This window comes from Oncorhynchus keta, unplaced genomic scaffold, assembly GCF_023373465.1.
Source record: "Oncorhynchus keta strain PuntledgeMale-10-30-2019 unplaced genomic scaffold, Oket_V2 Un_scaffold_1109_pilon_pilon, whole genome shotgun sequence".
Taxonomy (NCBI): Eukaryota; Metazoa; Chordata; class Actinopteri; order Salmoniformes; family Salmonidae; genus Oncorhynchus; species Oncorhynchus keta.
Genome location: NW_026290758.1, coordinates 217,501 through 239,453, shown reverse-complemented (window position 1 = coordinate 239,453; position 21,953 = coordinate 217,501). Strand labels below are relative to the sequence as shown.

The 21,953-nt window shown below is 45.1% G+C and overlaps 1 protein-coding gene across 3 annotated transcripts in view; it reads right to left on the bottom strand.

The window, feature by feature from the left end:
- LOC118372868 (nuclear factor of activated T-cells, cytoplasmic 3-like) overlaps positions 1 to 21,953 on the bottom strand; it is a 91,979-nt gene that overhangs the window by 6,437 nt on the left and 63,589 nt on the right. For all 3 annotated transcript variants that reach the window (XM_052513434.1, XM_052513435.1, XM_052513436.1), the window contains exons 7-9: positions 14,849 to 14,904; positions 14,521 to 14,647; positions 11,256 to 12,437 (exon numbers count right to left, since the gene is read on the bottom strand). In XM_052513434.1, the coding sequence (XP_052369394.1) occupies positions 11,256 to 12,437; positions 14,521 to 14,647; positions 14,849 to 14,904 (1,365 nt within the window). The remainder of the gene's footprint in view (positions 1 to 11,255; positions 12,438 to 14,520; positions 14,648 to 14,848; positions 14,905 to 21,953) is intronic.

Sequence of the window (21,953 nt, the reverse complement as noted above, 5' to 3'; positions counted from 1 at the left end):
CTGTAGGTAATTACTCTGCCAGGCAGAGCTAGCTAGGCCTGATATTAAATAAATAAGTTATTTTCTCTCTCTGTCTCTGGCGGTGGGGCATGTTGGAGATGCCTCCAACAGAGGCCTGACTGTTACAGGGGTGCCAAAGCTGTTTTCAGCTCACACCGGGCCCAGCGTGGCTCAGCGGGAGGACCAGCGGGGAGCCTGTAAAAACCACAGCCGTAAAGTAAATCAACTTCTAACCCCCATATCACGCTAACTGAAGCTGCATCTGGTTAACTACAGTACCTGTGGAACAAAAAGGAGGGTGAGAAAGAGAGAGAGGGAGAAAGAGAAGAAATAGAAAAGAGGGAGAGAAGAGAGAGGAGAGAGAGAAAAGAGAGAGAGAGGAGAGAGAGAAAAGAGAGAAAGAGGAGAGAGAGAGTGAAAGGAGAGGATACGTAGCCTGGTTTGGTATTTGTGGAAAAAGTGAAGATATTTTCCACACAGCAGAGACTGGTAGCTTTGCATTCGTGCAGCAGTGGCGGCATTCATACACTGCTCATTTCCTGATGTGGCACATAGGTGTCAAAAGTCAAGGCAGGTCAAAGAGACAGAGGGCAAAGAGAGAAGAGGGTTTGACTATCTGGTTTAGAGCGAGGAGATGGCGAGTGAGTCCTCTGAGCTCTGACAGTTTGACACACATTAAGACAGATAGACACGCAGGTATTCAGCTAGACCTGTCCATGCAGCACAGTGTCAGTACCAGCCCTGCTGCTTGGGGATTCCTCTTCTCTTACCTACAACTGGCCACTTGTTGTGCAACTGTCTGTTGTCAAAGCATACATTTAATGGCCCACTGTGTCTGATGGACAAGTCAGCATCTGCTTTATATGGGTCATATGATATATGGGTATTTATATATGTTGTATATTATTGGTAGATGGAGTGAGAGGAACATTGACAGTCAAATCACGTGTAGATTAAATTCAGAGTATTATCGAGATATTACGGAGTGCGTTCAAATTAATTCATCTTAAGATCTTCCCTTTATATTTCTTAACCACATTTGGCTGTGTATGGGGTTAAATAATCATTTATTCATTAACACAAATCAAGAATGATACTTTTTCATCAATTTAATTAAAAGCCTTGATATTCTGTATTCCAGTTGTTACCCCCATCCCTAAGATTCATCAGCTATATATCAACTGTTAACCCCATCCCTAAGATTCATCAGCTATATATCAACTGTTACCCCCATCCCTAAGAATCATCAGCTATATATCAACTGTTACCCCCATCCCTAAGATTCATCAGCTATATATCAACTGTTACCCCCATCCCTAAGATTCATCAGCTATATATCAACTGTTACCCCCATCCCTAAGAATCATCAGCTATATATCAACTGTTACCCCCATCCCTAAGATTCATCAGCTATATATCAACTGTTACCCCCATCCCTAAGAATCATCAGCTATATATCAACTGTTACCCCCATCCCTAAGAATCATCAGCTATATATCAACTGTTACCCCCATCCCTAAGAATCATCAGCTATATATCAACTGTTACCCCCATCCCTAAGAATCATCAGCTATATATCAACTGTTACCCCCATCCCTAAGAATCATCAGCTATATATCAACTGTTACCCCCATCAACTGTTACCCCCATCCCTAAGATTCATCAGCTATATATCAACTGTTACCCCCTATCCCTAAGATTCATCAGCATCAGCTATATCAACTGTTACCCCCATCCCTAAGAATCATCAGCTATATATCAACTGTTACCCCCATCCCTAAGAATCATCAGCTATATATCAACTGTTACCCCCATCCCTAAGAATCATCAGCTATATATCAACTGTTACCCCCATCCCTAAGAATCATCAGCTATATATCAACTGTTACCCCCATCCCTAAGAATCATCAGCTATATATCAACTGTTACCCCCATCCCTAAGAATCATCAGCTATATATCAACTGTTACCCCCATCCCTAAGAATCATCAGCTATATATCAACTGTTACCCCATCCCTAAGAATCATCAGCTATATATCAACTGTTACCCCCTGTTATCCCTAAGAATCATCAGCTATATATCAACTGTTACCCCCATCCCTAAGAATCATCAGCTATATATCAACTGTTACCCCATCCCTAAGAATCATCAGCTATATATCAACTGTTACCCCCATCCCTAAGAATCATCAGCTATATATCAACTGTTACCCCCATCCCTAAGAATCATCAGCTATATATCAACTGTTACCCCCATCCCTAAGAATCATCAGCTATATATCAACTGTTACCCCCATCCCTAAGAATCATCAGCTATATATCAGTTACCCCCATCCCTATCAGCTATATATCAACTGTTACCCCCATCCCTAAGAATCATCAGCTATATATCAACTGTTACCCCCATCCCATCAAGCTAATATCAGCTGTTATATCATCAGCTATATATCTGTTACCCCCATCCCTAAGAATCATCAGCTATATATCAACTGTTACCCCCATCCCTAAGATTCATCAGCTATATATCAACTGTTACCCCCATCCCTAAGAATCATCAGCTATATATCAACTGTTACCCCCATCCCTAAGATTCATCAGCTATATATCAACTGTTACCCCCATCCCTAAGATTCATCAGCTATATATCAACTGTTACCCCCATCCCTAAGAATCATCAGCTATATATCAACTGTTACCCCCATCCCTAAGAATCATCAGCTGTTAAACTGGTACATTCTCAAAAATCCCCCCAAATAAATTTGTCTCAGAAAAAGTAATACAACTATTTCAAACATCATTTTACAGTATCGACAATGAATACTGTAGCGTCAACTGTACTTGCTAGTTGACTACCATTAAAAAAAGCAGTGAAAACTTATTGGTGGTTCCATGATAGAAATAGAGGTGTTTATTTGTATTTGTTTGTGTGATCTGTGAGCTGCTACTACTGCTGGTGTGACAGAGGGAGGGGCAGGCCTTTGTGCTTGGCTGGCTAGTCACTGTCTCTATCCTGTTGGCGTGGGCGGATGGTTCTTCCTCTCCCATCACACACGGCTATCTATCTTCACACATAGACTGTATTTCTCGGTTAACTGCGACAGACAGCTTTACATAAAACATTAGTCTACAACCATGTATCCACGTTCTAAACACAGCACACGAGCTGAAATGTTCAACTAAAAATGAACCATTATTGTATGTGTTTAATGTAAGTCTCAAGCACAATGTCTATCTGCAGTTGTGTCTGTTTAGAAAACTTTCCACAGAACACACACAGAACACACACACAACACACACAGAACACACACAACACACACAAAACAATGCAAACTTTCACACGGGCATTAGATATCCTATTAATCGACTACTGGTAAGGTTTCAAAATGGGCTCTAACAAGACTGACAGTTAGATAAAATATTATCAACTAGGTCTATAATCTGAAGTAATGTAGATATGGGAAAATCTTTAAAATTGTGCTTGACTTCAGTAGTTTCATACCTGAACCAATGTCTCAGATTGACTTGTTTTATGACTGCATCAGAAACGTGATGATTTGGCCCAGCTTACTACAGAGAACCCTGGGTCTCTTTAACCCTCTGGAAGGGAGATCCTCTTTATATGACTAGGAGGGGGGGTCCCTATTAAGCCAGGGAACTGCTCCTCATACAGTGAACTGTCATTTCGCTTCTAAGGCATAGCTCTCTGGTCCTAGGGCTAATCTACTTTACTGAATGTGTGACTAAACCAGCCCATGAACATGACTTCCCTCCCCATCAGACCAGTGTCACCTCTCAGAGGTGTAGTTGGGAACGAACCCTTCAATCACTGTGACTTAGGCTAATTACAGTCAAAGACAGAGAGTCCCTCCTCGATCAAAGTCCATCAGTGTACTGATTGGTGGTAAAACTAGGTTTTCAGTGTGTGTCATGTCATTATCTCAAAGGGGAAACTCACATGAATCACTTTACCCAGACAGGAACAGACTGCCCTTGTTAAATCTACATAGTGTGTCCTTTCTGACCCCAATTCTTTTCTTTGCTTTTCTTTGTTTCGAATCACACAGTGATCTTTAACGTCATGTCTAGATGTATACATTTCATGTCTAAAAGGGATCTGCTAAAATAATCTCTGTAATGAGAAACAGAAGAGAAACAGTCAAACAGATGTGGATTTTCTATGATAAACAAGTCGTCAGTAAGGATGGAAAACAGGTAATCACCCTGGTTCCCCTCTGACAGATTGAAAAACCGTTCCCTGACAGACAAACACTGATGTGTGAAGCAGAAAAGGGCATGTAGGGGCTCCAACAGAGAACCAGCTTCAGAAAATAACAAGAAGACTGAGTGATTGTTCTCTCCACTCTACCAAATGAAGAAGACATGTGACGATGGATAACACTTGTGCAAGGCACGGGACAGGCAAGCCAAGATTCAGTTGGTCAAAAGGAAGACTTGCAATGACATGCACACATCTTCAGAGAGCCTCGGGATAAGATGTTCAAGTCAAATGGATAAGTCCACTTAATGATCATATTTCATTGGAAATATATGGTCAGTTTCAGTAACAGAAACGAGATGACTAAAAACGTTCCAGGGTTGCTAGGCTAACATCTCTTTTTGCCTGTTTAACTGTAGCTCTGTAGTCTGTTATTCTAGTCTGACACGCTGCCAGAGAGACAGATCACAGTAACAGTAGAGCTCCAGTCAGAACACTATAGCCTCATTAGAACACTGCTGCAGTTTTAACAAAGTCAATCATCTCCGTGAATCATCTGTGGATTTCACATTTGTAAGTGATTCACAACACACATGTCTTTTGATCCAGCCCCCTATAATGTCTGCTCACAGGAAGCCATCAGATGACCACAAGAGTGAGTTACAAGGTGGAAGCCAACAGGATTGGAGCCAGAATGACCATCCTAAAATGTTGGAATGGAAGCCAATAGGATCTGGAATGGCCAACCAGAAGATTCATCTAAACTTCTACCACAATAGACCATGACCTTAGGATGTGCAGTATGGATCAGATAATGACACATTCTATGTGTCTGCTGCATTTCACAGTGACTAAACTCCTAATGGCACTTAATGGCATTTTAAGAGATTTTTCCGGACTGGAGGCTAGTTTAGTGAGTTAAAAGAATTCCTGTATCCACATAACTATAATGGCGGATAACTGCAGTAACCTGACTGCCATGTGGAGATGTGATATGGTGTGTGTGTGTGTGTGTGTGTGTGTGTGTGTGTGTGTGTGTGTGTGTGTGTGTGTGTGTGTGTGTGTGTGTGGGGGGGGGGGGCGATGCACAACACTTTACTGTTTACTAGAGCAGGGCAGAGTGACTCAACAGTTCTGAGACACTTGACATATACACTCCCCTTACAGTCACACAAAGCACACTACAGGGTTTAATAGGGATATCAACTATAACAGTGGCTCTCTGTTAGGAAACACAAATCAACAATGACATCTAAGATAGACAAGCTAACTGATAACACAACCCACGAGCAGGTACAAGAGGCCATTTGCATACAAACAAGACAATATTATATTCAAAACATTGATATGGGACTCTGTAAACAAATAAAAGGATTCTCTTTCTGTTTTCCTGGCTGAAGGTCAATGTTAAGTTCCAACATTACCAAGGATCTCCGGCCTGGGCACTCCGTCTGCCTGCCGCTGGCCAACATCTTGACGGAGAAACACACTGAAAAGCACGCAGACAGAGAGAGATAGGAAGGCACACTGGCAGGACCTGAACCTCAGAGCTACACTGCCAATACCTCTGCCTTCATTACATTCCTAAGTCTGTAATTGTATGGAAAGACGACAAACAAAGTGGGTTTCCACTTGTTCCAGGGCCGGCGGTGTGTGTTTGGGATTGTGTTTAACTAGCTGAGTTTGGTTAGGTCCAGGCCTGATGCATTTTCCTACCACTGTTGTTTTTTCCTCAAAGGAATAGAGAGTTGTGTTATTTATCTGCCATACTCGGTTAGAAGTTAGAAGCAGCCACTGGCTGGGCTGGGACTTGGACCAAGCCACAAAGCCACAGAGCACCAGAGTAGAGTTTCCACTGTTGGGGACAACTCAAGACTCTGGAGACTGAGGCCTGCTTGACCCAAACTGACCAGCAGCATGGTGCCAGGGTTCTGTGACTTCCGTCTAGTGGTAGTGCAACCTGTAGACTAGAGGTTGGTTCCCTGGGTCTGTAGTAGTAGAGACGGACAGGGCCTACCTCACAGAAGGGATTGGAGTCTGGTGAAAGCTATGTTTCAGGAGCCTTAGTAACAGACCCAGATTAGCCCATGTTTTAAATGTAGACGTGTGTGTGTTTATGTCTGTGTGTTGTTGGCTATGCTGTGTCAACAGGGACCGTGCACATGCTCTGGGAGCGGCATTGCTCGTGTATTTGTATATAGAGTTGTGCCTGAGAAAACTGCCTAAAGTATGTGATTAACTACTGTGTGAACAGTGTTTACAATGTGTGGCGCCATACTCATAGTACTGACGTGAATATGGCTGTTTTTGGTGGGTGCATTTACTGTGTGTACTATGTGCCTGTGTCTCTGTGTGTGTGTGTGTGTACACTATGACAGCGCTAGAAATAAGTGTGTGTACCTGCTCTATGTCGTTGTCTCTCACAAGAAGAGCGGGAGCAGCAGGCCCGGCCTATTATTATCCCAGAATGCCGTGCTCACGGCGAGAGGCAGCTGTGGCCCGAGCAGGAGAGCAAACAAAAGATGCAGGCACGCCGTGTCACACACACACAGCCTCCGCTACCCCCCCCACCCATCTGCACTGTGTATGTGTGTTGTCTGTGCAAACACAGGGCCAGCTGATTAATTAGATGAACACACGGGTCGGCACCACAAGTGGTTCAGTCTGTCACCATGACGGCCGTAATCACCCTCACAGGAGGGTTCACTCACATTCACACGAGAGGAAGGGGGAGAGCAAGGTTGCACACACCTACAGCACGCTATACACACTACTGTACAATCACTGTCCCTGTTAATAGTGCACTCACATTAACACTGTTCAGGAAGATTGGAAATATATTGACACTAAATATGGACACTAAACCAAATATAGACTGCTGTACCTACCAATAAAGAAGCAGAGGTCCTGTACACAGCAGTTTCCTTTCAGCTGCTAGTTCTAGCAGAAGAACTGCTTCCTCCTGCCTCTTACTGATAAATACATACTCTTTGTTATAAACCTGTTTATTGGAGATGATAATTAATCTAGGAGTATGAGAAGTGGGGATGCATTTTTGGGTGCATACTGCCAGTTGGGTGGGATCCTCAACTCGTCTGTCCATCTGTCAGTAAGTCTGTGCCACTCCTGACCCCCCCACACCCACAGTAGACCTACTGCACGCACACACACACGTACACACGCACGCACGCACACACCCTACTACATGGCCCCTACGTGGCGTACGTCACCAGTCACCAAGGCCATCTGTTAGCTCACCACAGCAGTTTTACACTGTGACATGGTGGTACACACACACAGACTTGTGCTGACACAAGTCTATGCAGGCAATACTACAGTGATACTCAGGGGCGCAACTTTGGTTTTAGAAGTGGTGGGGGGGGGGGACTAATATTATATATATTTTTAAATAGTAGGATAAACAGTCCAAACAGCCTACCCGACCGCTCAGAGGCGTCCGCATGGTCCTAAAGCACACAGTTGCCTTGTTTTGTATCACATTCCATTGATAAAACTGAGGGGGGACAAAAATACAATTCCCCAAGTGAAAGTTGCACCCCTGGTGATACTACTGTATACTGAAATCCTACCAGGGAATGACTATCATATCAAAATGTACATATCAGCACTGACTGACATGTAACTAACTGACCCTGTTCTTAGTTCGACTACTAGAACTCAGACAGATAGACAGACATTAACAGAAAGACACACATATAGTCTAGTAGACCAGAGTTCAATAATTTCAAAGACATTTAGATGGAAGTATTTACATATTTTTTTATTTGAAAAGAAAAGTAGTTGAATATTGGAATGTATTTAGAAATACACTTGAAAAGTATTTGAAAACACTCAAATACACGGACTCAAATACACTCCCATGCATTTAACCCAGTTATTTTAATATAGTATTTATCACACTTTATTTGGATAGTCCGGATTTTCGCTCTACAGATGGTCATACTATCAACAAACTATCTGTCGATAAACAACTGCTTGCTAAGGTTACGGTTAGGGTTAGGTTAAGAATAAGGTTAGGGTTAGGTTAAGAATAAGGTTAGGGTTAGGTTAAGAATAAGGTTAGGGTAAAGGTTAAGTTTAGGGTTAAAGTTAGAGCTAGGGTTAGTAGATAGGTAGTTGAAATGTTACTGATAGTCTGTAGAGCATCTACATATGGACTATCCAAATAAAGTGTTCCCGAAAATACTTTCAAATACTTCCAATAGAAGTAGTTAATTCGGTCCACATTATTTGAAAATAGTCAAATACAGAAAACAATGTATTTAAATAACAAATACACATGAACCCTGGTCTGCTCTGTGGTATATTTCATGTGCTGCTCTGACCTCCTAAAACCTCAGTCGTTCCATTGCTGCACTGCGCTGCTCAGTCATTCACTGCTTCATGATGTCCTACAGAGCCAGTGTGTGTGCGTGTGTGTTTTGTGTGTCTGTTTGTTTGTGCGTCCTACAGAGCCTGCATGGCACAGAAGCTATTTCTAGGCCTCGCTCAGACAGGGACTTACTAATCCCAGGGTGAACCTGTCAGTCTTTTCAGTCAACAGCTTTTCTCACACTTTTCTTCTTGGTATGTACAGGTAACTGCCAAAATAAAGGAAACACGTGAGTAAATGAGGGATACAAAGCGTATTGAAAGCAAGTGCTTCCACCCTGGTGTGGAATTAACATCCCATCATCATGCTTAGGGTCAAATATAAAAAAGCTGGGCAGGCCCATTTGGCAGGAGCTTCGGTGACCAAGACTGCTCAACTTGCTGATGTTTCACAATATGCCATGGCCGTGTCAGTCACCAGATCTCAAACCAGTTGAACACTTATGAGAGATTCTGGAACGTTTTTCCCCCCACCATCAACAAATGGCTCATGGAAAAATGGTGTTGCATCCCTCCAATAGAGTTCCAGACACTTGTAGAATCTATGCCAAGGTGCATTGAAGCTGTTCTGTCTCGTGGTGTTTCCTTTATTTTGGCAGTTACCTGTAGCTACACCGTCTGAGGGAAAATTGACTGAGGCAGCCAGACTTTTACTTGAACAATGTGTGTGTGAATGTGTGTGTGATAGAGAGAGAAATAGAGAGTGAGTAATTAAGGATATAGTGATTATGATTATGCGTGCGTACACACAACTGTGCGACTAAGTCTGAGTGTATGAGTGTGTGTAGGCATACACATGCAGTGTATTATGCAGCTGGTGAACTTGTGTCTGATGGCCTTTCATACATGACTTATTGATAATGGGCCGTGTAATTAGCCTGGCCCTTGCTAGCACACAATACAGCACTTCCTGATGCACACACACTTTCTGTCGCAGCCACTCCAGGCTGTTTATTAACTATGGGCCATTTGACTGCTGTTTATTTGAATACGTGACTGAGCGGGACCAGTGTGCAGAGAAGCAGAAGTGGCTGTGCATGGCAGATTAGAAACTAAATGGGGAATGGTGGTTTCTCAAACGGCTTGTGCCGAGTTAGGATTTGTAGTGTTCTTGAAGTGAAGAGGCACTGTTAATGAGTTAGTCTCATCATTCTCCAGTCAGTTTGTTATACCACCGTATATAGAGGTACATTAGTCCTCTTCAGAATGGAAGGGCCTTCCATACACAGTAATTACAGCGGCTGTAGTCTCTGTGGTATAAAACATTTTCCTAGTATTCCCACTTTTGTAACATCCAGTCATTACAAACGAGCTGAACTCAAAGAATGAATATCCTTACTGGTGTGTGTGTGTGTGTGTGTGTGTGTGTGTGTGTGTGTGTGTGTGTGTGTGTGTGTGTGTGTGTGTGTGTGTGTGTGTGTGTGTGTGTGTGTGTGTGTGTGTGTGTGTGTGTGTCAGATGGGATGAGCTATTTGTGACGAGGTCAATAGTGCGAGAGTCATTCGTCTATTGTGCTGCTATGATGTCCAATCCTCCTGTCAGGACCCCTCAATAACAACCCTACTGTGTACAAAACCCAACTGACGGTTTAAGTGCTGTATTTATGAAATACAATTCACTACAACGAGACATCATTTCACCCAGGAGAATTCAGTAACTGGTGGAAGGTATCTTTTTACACAGTGTTATAAAACAGAAGCATTTTTGTAAAACAAGTGTTAGCTGGATGCTATGCAACAATGTAATGTAATGCAACTTTTTAAAATTCTAAAAGGATAATAAAATAATGAAAATGTAAGGGCTTTTAAATTCCTTCGAATCAAGAGAGAATGAGACACAGAGAGAGTGTGGTGAGTACAGACACAGAGAGAGTGTAGTGAGTACAGACACAGAGAGAGTATAGTGAGTACAGACACAGCGAGAGTGTAGTGAGTACAGACACAGAGAGAATGTAGTGAATACAGACACAGAGAGAGTGTAGTGAGTACAGACACAGAGAGAGTGTAGTGAGTACAGACACAGAGAGAGTGTAGTGAGTACAGACACAGAGAGAATGTAGTGAGTATAGACACAGAGAGAGTGTAGTGAGTACAGACACAGAGAGTGTAGTGAGTACAGACACAGAGAGTGTAGTGAATACAGACACAGAGAGAGTGTAGTGAGTACAGACACAGAGAGAATGTAGTGAATACAGACACAGAGAGAGAGTAGTGAGTACAGACACAGAGAGTGTAGTGAGTACAGACACAGAGAGTGTAGTGAATACAGACACAGAGAGAGTGTAGTGAGTACAGACACAGAGAGAATGTAGTGAATACAGACACAGAGAGAGTGTAGTGAGTACAGACACAGAGAGAGTGTAGTGAGTACAGACACAGAGAGAATGTAGTGAGTACAGACACAGAGAGAGTGTAGTGAGTACAGACACAGAGAGAGTGCAGTGAGTATAGACACAGAGAGAGTGTAGTGAGTACAGACACAGAGAGAGTGTAGTGAGTACAGACACAGAGAGTGTAGTGAGTACAGACACAGAGAGAGTGTAGTGAGTACAGACACAGAGAGAGTGTAGTGAGTACAGACACAGAGAGAGTGTAGTAAGTACAGACACAGAGAGAAGGAGAGGCTGACAGACAGAGCTGTGTCTTACCGTCGTCCAGTGTGATGTCCTGTAGGCCGATGGTTCTGAAGGTGGGCTCTCTCTCCTCCGGCTCCTGCTTGATGTTCACACTCTCCCCCTCCATAGGGAAGGGGTTCTGCTGGGGGGCAAGGGGGTGCTGCTGCACGGAGTTGCCGCTGCACGAGCCTGGGGACAGGCTGGACATGACAGGGCTGCTGGCCTGGGGACTGTGTGCTGGGGGGCACAGAGGGCTGCCGGTGGGGGAGGTGGGCGACTGGTAGGGCAGGGAGTGGAGCTGGGGGGAGGATGGCCCAGAATGGGGCGAGGGAACCATGTGGGCTGGAGGGGCACTGGAGGTAGTGGGACAGGAGGCAGACCTCTGGCTGGTGGGGTGGTAGCCCCCCATAGCTCTCTGCAGCTGGGGGGAGGGCTGTATCGGATGGTTGGTGAGGGTGGGTGAGGGCTGGCCCATGGGGTGGTTGGGGCGGGTGGGCGAGGGCACCTGGCTGGGGTTGGGGGGGCAGTGGTAGCCCATGGAGAGCAGGTGAGGGGCAGAGTGAGAGGAGTGGGTCATGGGCTGGCTGTGGGGGGCCGTGGAGATGGGGCTGTGGGGGCTGGAGGCCTGCTGGGAGGAGGTGGATGGGGAGGAGTGGTACACCATACCCAGCCCCATGGGGTGGGGGTGGGAGGCCCCGGGGTCAGACTGCTGCTGCTGGTGGTAAGGCATCCTCTCATAGCTCTGCGGAGCCCCAGTGTTCATGTTCATGGAAAGGCTGGGCTGGCCATTGTAGGGCAGATTGGGATGTAGGTTGTTTAGGTGGCCGGGGTGGGTGTGACTCTGCTGCATAGGATGGTGTTGGTAGGAGGGCCTGTTGGGAGGGGCTGGGCCCGGATGGAACGTCATGTGGCAGTCAGCAGGCGTGTGGAGGCCTCGGCCCTGGAGGTGAGGCAGGTGCTGGAAGGAGGGGGAGCCCATGAGGGGGCAGGCAGGCTGCAGAGTATGGAGGCTGGAGCCGGGGCCCGCAGCCAGGCCCCGGGGAGAGCTGGACAGAAGGCCGTCCGGTGGGTGGCCCTGCTCAGGGGAAGGCAGCTGGGTGTGGGTACTGTGGACCAGGCTGGCAGCATGGGCCAGGGGCATGGACATACCAGGCATGGGGGGCACAGCAGGGGGCCCTTCCATCTCTTCTCTGTTGTGCTCTTGCTTCACCAGGACTGGAGACAGTGAGTGAGAGTGAGCGAGAGAGAGAGAGTGAGAGCGAGAGAGGGAGGGAGGGCGGTAGACAGAGAGAAGAGAGAGAGAGAGAGAGAGAGAGAGAGAGAGAGAGAGAGAGAGAGAGCGAGAGAGAGAGAGAGAGAGAGAGAGAGAGAGAGACTCAGTACAGGAAACCAACACATTGCCATTCACATGATACCAGCATTAATATGTTCAAATCTTTCATTGCAGCCATAAATATTTTGGTGACGTATGTGATGATTATGACAGCAGAAAATGAAAAACACAAGGCAGTACTCATTTGTTTTACCAAATTCTGGAACACCACAAATAGCCAAATCTCAGAATTAACTTCCCGATCAACATCCACCAAGTCAAAGCATTGTGGTTCACCCAAGTTCAGAATGTATGTGTTAACTAGATTAGAAATGTTTACTTAAACAGAGCACCTTTACAACAGTGCATAGCACAACTCTGCTGTGTACCAATCAGTAACCTATTTCCCAATCTGGTGCTTGTGACCAGGCAGGGTTTTATTTTGACTCAGCTCTGAATCAGAGAGAGGGAGCATATGTTGTTGGGTTTGGGCGCCATCATGTTGACTGCAGTATGGGGAGAAGCAAAATGCCTTCCAGCCATGCTGAAACCAGGAGGACAAACCAGTTCACAGCCCCTAGTACCCCTACTACCTCCCAGGGCCCTCCCTCTGACAGGCATGTTACTGAGAGAATACAGCCAGGAAGACTTGTGTCTGAGGGGGAAGGGACAGAGATACTGTGATAGATTGGGTTTAATGGTGCTTTTCTACATGTTTTGGTTTTGAAGGTGAAAGGCACTGCGATATTGTAGAGACAGAAGGGGTCTTCCTCTGGACTATGCCGACAGCACCTATCCATACTTGGCCAACCCTAATGACAACGTTTTTCTTGTCTTGACCACCTGAGAACCCTACACATTCTAATCATGACATCCTCCTTAAGGGATCTCAGAAGTTAACTGATGCTCTTTTCTCACAGTTCAGCCCTAAACCGGGCCAGCCTGGGCCCTACTACCCACGCACACTAGGTAGCACAGTATGATTGGTGGGCTGGTGATGCCACAATTAAGCGTGCGGTGTCCGTGGTAACAATAGTGGCGTCTACACTGACAGAGCAGGCTTCCTGTGCTGTTCTCTAATTGGCTGTCCTGGTAGGGTAGCGTGGAAAACAGGAAGCACTAGAAGAGTGGGCGACGTGCTGCAAACAGAGAGTGGGTGGAGGGGCACATACACATCTAAACACAAGCACACACACACTGCTGTGGTAGATATCAGAAATTGCTCACGTGTCTTTATATTCCGCCAACAGTTTTCGTTTTGACTAATGTTGGTTTGACGTTATTGTTGGAAAACAATAACAATATCAAGCAACTATGCAGGGATTTGCCTTAATGAAATACATTAGGAAATGTTTTTTTAATTCAGCCATGGAGAGATTTCATTTCAGACAAACAACACTGTTTGAAATTCCCACAATTCCTGTGTGCAATAAAATGTTCCTGGAGAGCAGAGATTTACATACTAAAACTTAAATGCAAATACACATCAGAAATAGACAGCAATAGGTTTTCATGGTGCTTTACATAACAGTTGGCGGGTGCACATGTAACTGTTAGTGGAGGTGCCCCTTCTTTAACCACAGCTATGCAAACTGGGAGGGAAAGTTCCAAGCTCTCCAAAACCGGGTTAGTTAGCTAAGCCCAAAAGCAGGAACCTCGGCAGTGTGTGTATGTTTGTATGCATGTGCTGCTGCTTTCCATGGCTGTATCTGCTTTCTGTCAATCCCCCTGAGAGGTCAACAGAGGAGTAACAAGCAGGTTTCGACATGACTCCACATGATCCTGTTCCAGTATGTCTTTAGAACACTCCAACTGCCACACATACCACACAACTGCTACATCATATAAATGTGGTTGATGAGATGTTAGCTAAACACCACGTGTTGCCAGATCTAATCATCTGCAGTGGAACACAACCGCCAGTGTTTGTTTCTAAGTACTTGCAATTCAAGCACTATGATTGGTGTAGAATGTAGATCCTCCTACCTGACAGGTAAGTGAAGCGTTGTGATTGGCTCCTTTTCCGTTTGCCGTTACACACGTAGAACTGCACCTGAACAGCCGAGGTCACGGTCTTACTGTGGTAGGGAGGGACCTCCACTACGACGCTCGACTGGGAGAAGGATCCAACACAGTCAACGTTTTCACTTTTCACAGACATTCACATTAGTCAGGATACTTTAGTAATAATGAATGAATAATGCTACATCAATATAACAGCTGTAAAAATATAGCCTAATGATACAGAATAATATACATCATGTCTGTGACAGCTAAGCTACAGAGAGGTGTAGAAAGCTTGTGTTCTACTTACTCCTTGACTTTTCTCACGGATGATTTTCGCCTCCACTTCCCACTGGGGTCGTCCATCTAAAAAGACAAAAAGAGAGAGAGAAGACATGACAGATGAGTAAAACACATTGTAGGACTCCATTTTGACAGACGGCAAGATCACAGCATTCCCACTCCAGGCTGGGCCTGGCGAGAGACAATGCATTCGGCCCGTTGTCTGCTTTTCAAATTATGTGTGAATTAATGAATAAATGGCAGAATGGCACCCATAGGGATTCAGCATAGAGTCAACCCACCTCCTCCTCCTCCACAAACAGATGGAGTCAACAGACAAATTTGACACAAAGGACTCCATCAAATCCTCCCCTAATTGAATTGCCAGCTCTTGGATTAATTCCTATGTCAATGTGAATCTGGGAGGAAGTGAATTATAGTATCTGTTTTTTTTTCAATTTTTTTTTCAAATAGAAAACCAAGACCATTAAATCTAAAGATCATACAGTAATGCTGAGTTGAATAAGTCAAGTAGCTCAATGCACCTGACATGCAATACACTCTGGCCAAAGAACCTTATTATGAAGACAATCTATGATCATTGCACTATATTTCAGACCCATCTTTAAGTCTTGTGTAATATATCTTCTGGGTTACTTTCTATTTTCCTAATGATCATCATGTCAGTGTAAGACTCCCTGCCCCAGCAGACATGGCTCAATATGAACCACAGAAAAACTTTCGGAAAGCAGAGGGATTTCAATTGGTTCTGGCTGGGGGACCAGAAACATCTCAATGATGTCATCTTCATGGACACAAACACTCTGTGGAGAGTATTTTTACAGCTATTAAAAAGTAATCAAAGTCTAAATATCCTGCTGTTTGTCTTGCCTGGTTAACATTATGGAGAGACGAGTGGAATAACTATATTTATTTAAAATCCCTGCCTCCCTCCGCCGGTCGGTCCACCACGCGCTAGGCTACGTTGCGCTGCCAGAGTTCTGGCTGGCTTAGGAAAGGAAACATCCCCTTATTTTCCAGTTTTCCTCCTACAGATCTAATGATCTGGCCAGACATCTTAGGCATCTAGCCATTCAGAAAAACAGTTGAGAGAATTATAACGGGCTGCTGCGGTTAAGGAGAAGTTACGATCATCACAACTACTAAATCAGATATGTATTCAGCTACTACTGCACAACTACTGCAGTCACGTAAGTAGCTACAACTTTTTTTAAATGGCGTGATGCCACACTAACTTGCAATTAAAAATGGGTCTGTTTCATGCTGTTCATAACATATGGATCTGATTACATCTGACTGTACCTGTGTTACTTCTCCACTTCCCCAAAACAATCTGCCCTAATGCCTGCTGAAAGACTCCCCATCTTTACAATGGGATCGTATAGCTGTACTGTAGTTATAGGCCAAGTCCTGTACATCTACAGTATTCTGCTTTTCTTTCCAAACGCTTCCCTTTCTAATAGCCATCTATAGTAGATGGCCCTTCTCTGATCTCCTCTTAACTGATAACTGTTCAGAGAGATAACATACTACTTTAGTTAGGAAGACCCTTGATCTCATCCTAACAGAGGCAGATGACAGTCTTTGCCCCAGTAATCCTGTGGTGCTTTAGACTCTTCTATAGAACTCAGTGGAGATTCCACCATTCCACAGAATGAAACAGAACAGGTTTATGACATAAGCCACTTTAGGCTATTGTATCTCTACTGGAAGGTTCCTTCTCTTTTTGTGAAAGGGGGGCTCTAGCTACTCCTCTAGGTATCTGAGTCAGCTTTCTGGTAATGCCTGAATAATGACCTTGGGTGCCTTAGCTCTGTCTGACTTCAGCATACTGAGCGTATTTCTGCAGCACATGTTGACATTCAATAGGCAGGAGAGAGGAGGGAGAGGGCCCCACATGTACTGCCACCATCCTCCGCCCACCACTAAACAAGCTCCAACAGGAACCTACCTGATGACGAAGAGAAAACACATCCATCCACCCCTCACTCTCAGAGAAAAAACATGTTCTATATACACCCCTCTCTCAGAGAGTTAAAAACACATCCATGTGTTATGATATCTACCAAAACAATGAGGGCTATTCAGACAGCTAGAATAACTGTAGCTTGTAGTCCTTTTGTAAGGAAGAAAGGAAAAACACTGATGCCTGGTGGGTTAAATGCAATTTCAATTCAACCACAGTTTTTTTTACATCATTCTCCACTCGCCTTCTGCCCTCATCAAGGCCCTACAGTAGTCTTACAGTAGAGTCAGTCAGTAGAGTCAATCAGTAGTCTGTCAGTACAGTAGAGTCAGTAAGCCAGTATAATCAGTACAGTCAGTCAGTCAGTCAGTCAGTAAGCCAGTAGTCAGTAAGTCAGTAGAGCCAGTACAGTACAGTCAGGCAGTAAGCCAGTAGAGTCAGTAAGCCAGTATAGCCAGTATAGCCAGTACAGTACAGTCAGTCAGTAAGCCAGTAGAGTCAGTAAGCCAGTATAGTTAGTACAGTACAGTCAGTCAGTAAGCCAGTAGAGTCAGTAGGCCAAAATAGTCTGTCAGTATAGTCAGTACAGTCAGTCAGTAAGCCAGTATAGTCAGTACAGTACAGTAGACTCAGTCAGTCAGTAAGCCAGTATAGTTAGTATAGTACAGTACAGTACAGTCAGTCAGTAAGCCAGTAGAGTCAGTAAGCCATTAGAGCCAGTAGTCAGTACAGTACAGTCAGTCAGTAAGCCAGTAGAGTCAGTATAGTCAGTACAGTACAGTCAGTCAGTAAGCCAGTATAGTCAGTACAGTACAGTCAGTCAGTAAGCCAGTAGGCCAAAATAGTCAGTCAGTATAGTCAGTACAGTCAGTCAGTAAGCCAGTATAGTCAGTACAGTACAGTACAGTACAGTCAGTCAGTCAGTAAGCCAGTAGAGTCAGTAAGCCAGTGTAGTCAGTACAGTTACAGTCGGTCAGTAAGCCAGTAGAGTCAGTAGGCCAAAATAGTCAGTCAGTATAGTCAGTACAGTCAGTCAGTAAGCCAGTATAGTCAGTACAGTACAGTACAGTACAGTAGACTCAGTCAGTCAGTAAGCCAGTATAGTTAGTACAGTACAGTCAGTCAGTAAGCCAGTAGAGTCAGTAAGCCATTAGAGCCAGTAGTCAGTACAGTACAGTCAGTCAGTAAGCCAGTAGAGTCAGTATAGTCAGTCAGTAAGCCAGTAGAGTCAGTATAGTCAGTACAGTACAGTCAGTCAGTAAGCCAGTATAGTCAGTACAGTACAGTCAGTCAGTAAGCCAGTAGGCCAAAATAGTCAGTCAGTATAGTCAGTACAGTCAGTCAGTAAGCCAGTATAGTCAGTACAGTACAGTACAGTACAGTCAGTCAGTCAGTAAGCCAGTATAGTTAGTACAATACAGTGCAGTCAGTCAGTCAGAAAGCCAGTAGTCAGTAAGCCAGTGTAGTCAGTACAGTTACAGTCGGTCAGTAAGCCAGTAGAGTCAGTAGGCCAAAATAGTCAGTCAGTATAGTCAGTACAGTCAGTCAGTAAGCCAGTATAGTCAGTAAGCCAGTAGAGCCAGTAAGCCAGTATAGTCCGCACAGTACAGTATAGTCAGTAAGCCAGTAGAGTCAGTAAGCCAGTGAAGTCAGTACAGTACAGTACAGTCAGTCAGTAAGCCAGTAGTCAGTACAGTCAGTCAGTAAGCCAGTAGGCCAAAATAGTCAGTCAGTAAAGTCAGTACAGTCAGTCATTAAGCCAGTATAGTCAGTACAGTACAGTCAGTAAGCCAGTAGAGTCAGTAAGCCAGTGGAGTCAGTACAGTACAGTCAGTCAGTAAGCCAGTAGTCAGGACAGTCAGTCATTAAGCCAGTATAGTCAGTAAGCCAGTGGAGTCAGTACAGTACAGTCAGTCATTAAGCCAGTAGAGTCAGTAAGCCAGTGGAGTCAGTACAGTACAGTCAGTCAGTAAGCCAGTAGTCAGGACAGTCAGTCATTAAGCCAGTATAGTCAGTAAGCCAGTGGAGTCAGTACAGTACAGTCAGTCAGTAAGCCAGTAGAGTCAGTAAGCCAGTATAGTCAGTACAGTACAGTCGGTCAGTAAGCCAGTAGAGTCAGTAAGCCAGTATAGTCAGCACAGTACAGTATAGTCAGTAAGCCAGTAGTCAGTACAGTCAGTCATTAAGCCAGTATAGTCAGTACAGTACAGTCAGTCTGTAGGCCAGTATAATTCAGTAGGCCAAAATAGTCAGTCAGTATAGTCAGTCATTCCATCTAGAGGTCCTTTTCCTCTGTTTGATGAGGTTCACTCTGGTCAAATAATATATTTTTGTTGCATTTTTCATATTCCCCTTCCTCTGAGCCAAACTGCTCACTCCCTCCCCCAGAACAGGTAATAAAGTGATAGAAGTCAGCACGAAGCCAATGGATGTGATCCTGTTTCATCTGGACAGAGGGAAAGGACCTTTCTGCTTTTCCTAGCATTAGGAGGTGATGAGCGAACGAGCCAAAGACCAGACCTCACACTGACAGACCTGCTGTAGCCAGATGGACCAGAGTCGCCTGCCTGCATCATTATGGCTCCCCTTCCTCAACTACCTCTCTCACTCCTCCCCTATCTGCAGTGCAGTCCAGTCCATTGACATAACTAACTGAAGCCCACAAAGAACTGGTAAACTGGATGAACACACACAACCAACTCACTAAATGTCCTCCATTACTGCTTGTAATAAAAACAATATGGTCATTCAGCAAACATTTATTTTCAAAGTGACTTTTATCATCTTAAAAATGGGAATTAACAAGTCAAGAAGAGAGTCCAGTAGAGATTCCTGCATTTATTTGTATGCCCCAGGAAGACCCCATCCTACCCCCCAGGAAGACTCCACCATACCCCCGCATGAAGACCCCATCCTACCCCCCGCAGGAAGACTCCACCTTACCCCCCCGCATGAAGACATCATCCTACCCCCCGCAGGAAGACTCCACCTTACCCCCCCATGAAGTCCCCATCCTACCCCCCGCAGGAAGACTCCACCTTACCCCCCCGCATGAAGACATCATCCTACCCCCCGCAGGAAGACTCCACCTTACCCCCCCATGAAGTCCCCATCCTACCCCCCGCAGGAAGACTCCACCTTACCCCCCCGCATGAAGACCCCATCCTACCCCCCCATGAAGTCCCCATCCTACCCCCGCAGGAAGACTCCACTTTACCCCCCCATGAAGTCCCCATCCTACCCCCCGCAGGAAGACTCCACCTTACCCCCCCATGAATTCCCAATCCTAACCCCCGCAGGAAGACTCCACCTTACCCCCCCATGAAGTCCCCATCCTACCCCCTGCAGGAAGACTCCACCTTACCCCCCCGCATGAAGACATCATCCTACCCCCCGCAGGAAGACTCCACCTTACCCCCCATGAAGTCCCCATCCTACTCCCCGCAGGAAGACTCCACCTTACCCCCCGCATGAAGACATCATCCTACCCCCGCAGGAAGACTCCACCCTACCCCCCGCACGAAGACCCCATCCTACCCCCCCAGGAAGACTCCACCTTACCCCCGCAGGAAGACTCCACCTTTCCCCCGCATGAAGTCCCCACCCTACCCCCCGCATGTTGTCCCTATCCTACTCCCCCTGGAAGCCCCCCAACATTGCTGAAAAACATTATAGGGGAAACACTGACTTAACTAACCACAATAAACTTGTCTTTCACGCTCAACGTGATTCCACTGTTTATGGAAGGAGGAGGTGGAAAACTCTGTCATTACTACTCTCTTCCTCTCCTCTCTTTATTCCATCCCTCCATCCACTCCCTCCAATCAGGCATGTTCTGCAATAAGCGTCTGGATTAGCCTTGATGAGGGACAATTTACACAAACCAGATCATCATTATCTCTCTCTTTCCCCCATGATGAGACATCATGTCTGCAGGGCCCAAGTTTCCTCCACTCCACTCCTAGGGTAAAGGTTTCCACTCAATTTCTCAAAATAATGTATCTTAGTCAATAAGTAACAGCCCCCTTGACTCTCCTCCGTGTTTGAACTTGATTCAGTTTGGCCTCTTTCACAAAGCTATGGTGGGCAGGCAGGGACTGGTTCACAGAACGCTGTGCACCCTTTCACAGTTTCCATCCTGGAGCCCGCCCATACTTGTGTTTTATTACTGAAAGAGTTAGAGGAGGGAGAGTCTAAATAGTGGGTTGTAGTAAGTAAAGTTCAACCCAAGCGATTAAGGAAGAGGTACAGTATGAGCAGAAGAACCGACCACACTCAGAGACTCTCTCTTCTTAAGTTAATACACTAAACAGGTCAGGGCAGGGCTAAATATTAACACTGATAAGGACTAGACTGAGGAGTCAGGTGTAAGCAGTAGATTGTACTGTGTGAGTGTGTGATAACCTGTGTGTCAGTCAGTAGCAGTAGTCAGATATGCTACCCATCTTTCTCTTGGGACGGACAGATAAGATCAGAAAAAGAGACTGAGATCCATTTTAGTGGCTCTTGCTCTTGAGATTTGTGTGTATTATAATTCATAACTCAGTAGTAACATTCCATGGATGACAGAAAAAGACATGTGCCTTAAATAGTAGAGCAGTGCTAGTGGGCGGGATAGCAGCATGGTGTGGAACGCACCCCAGGGCTGTAGGAGGCATGGGCCTGTTCTTTTTCCAGGTGTTTCTATCTAGTTGGGTCTGACTCTTCCTCCGCAGTCAGTAAATCAGCTATTGGAACCTATTTGAACTCTGTGTTGCAAGAGGTGATTGGTGATGGTGACGTTCTATCTAGAGGATGTTGAGAAGGGCCCTTACACTCCAGCTGGAGCTGGAGCTACAGTACCTAAAGTAACCCAGATCTTGGGTCAACTCACTGGATCCAAACTACAGAGTATTTGCTACTGTGGATATTCTGAGCTGTTTAATTTGGATGAACCAAACAGTATATATCTGATATAGAACCATTGTAGCAAGAGGACAATCTAAAAATAATCTCTCCTGATCCGTTGGACTGTTCGACCATGTGAATTATGAGTCAGCTCGTGGGTCAACTTTTATTTTAACAGGGAAACACCATCGAGACCAACGTCTCTTTTACAAGGGAGCCCTGCATACTGTATACACAATTTACTAAATAAAGTCAAATA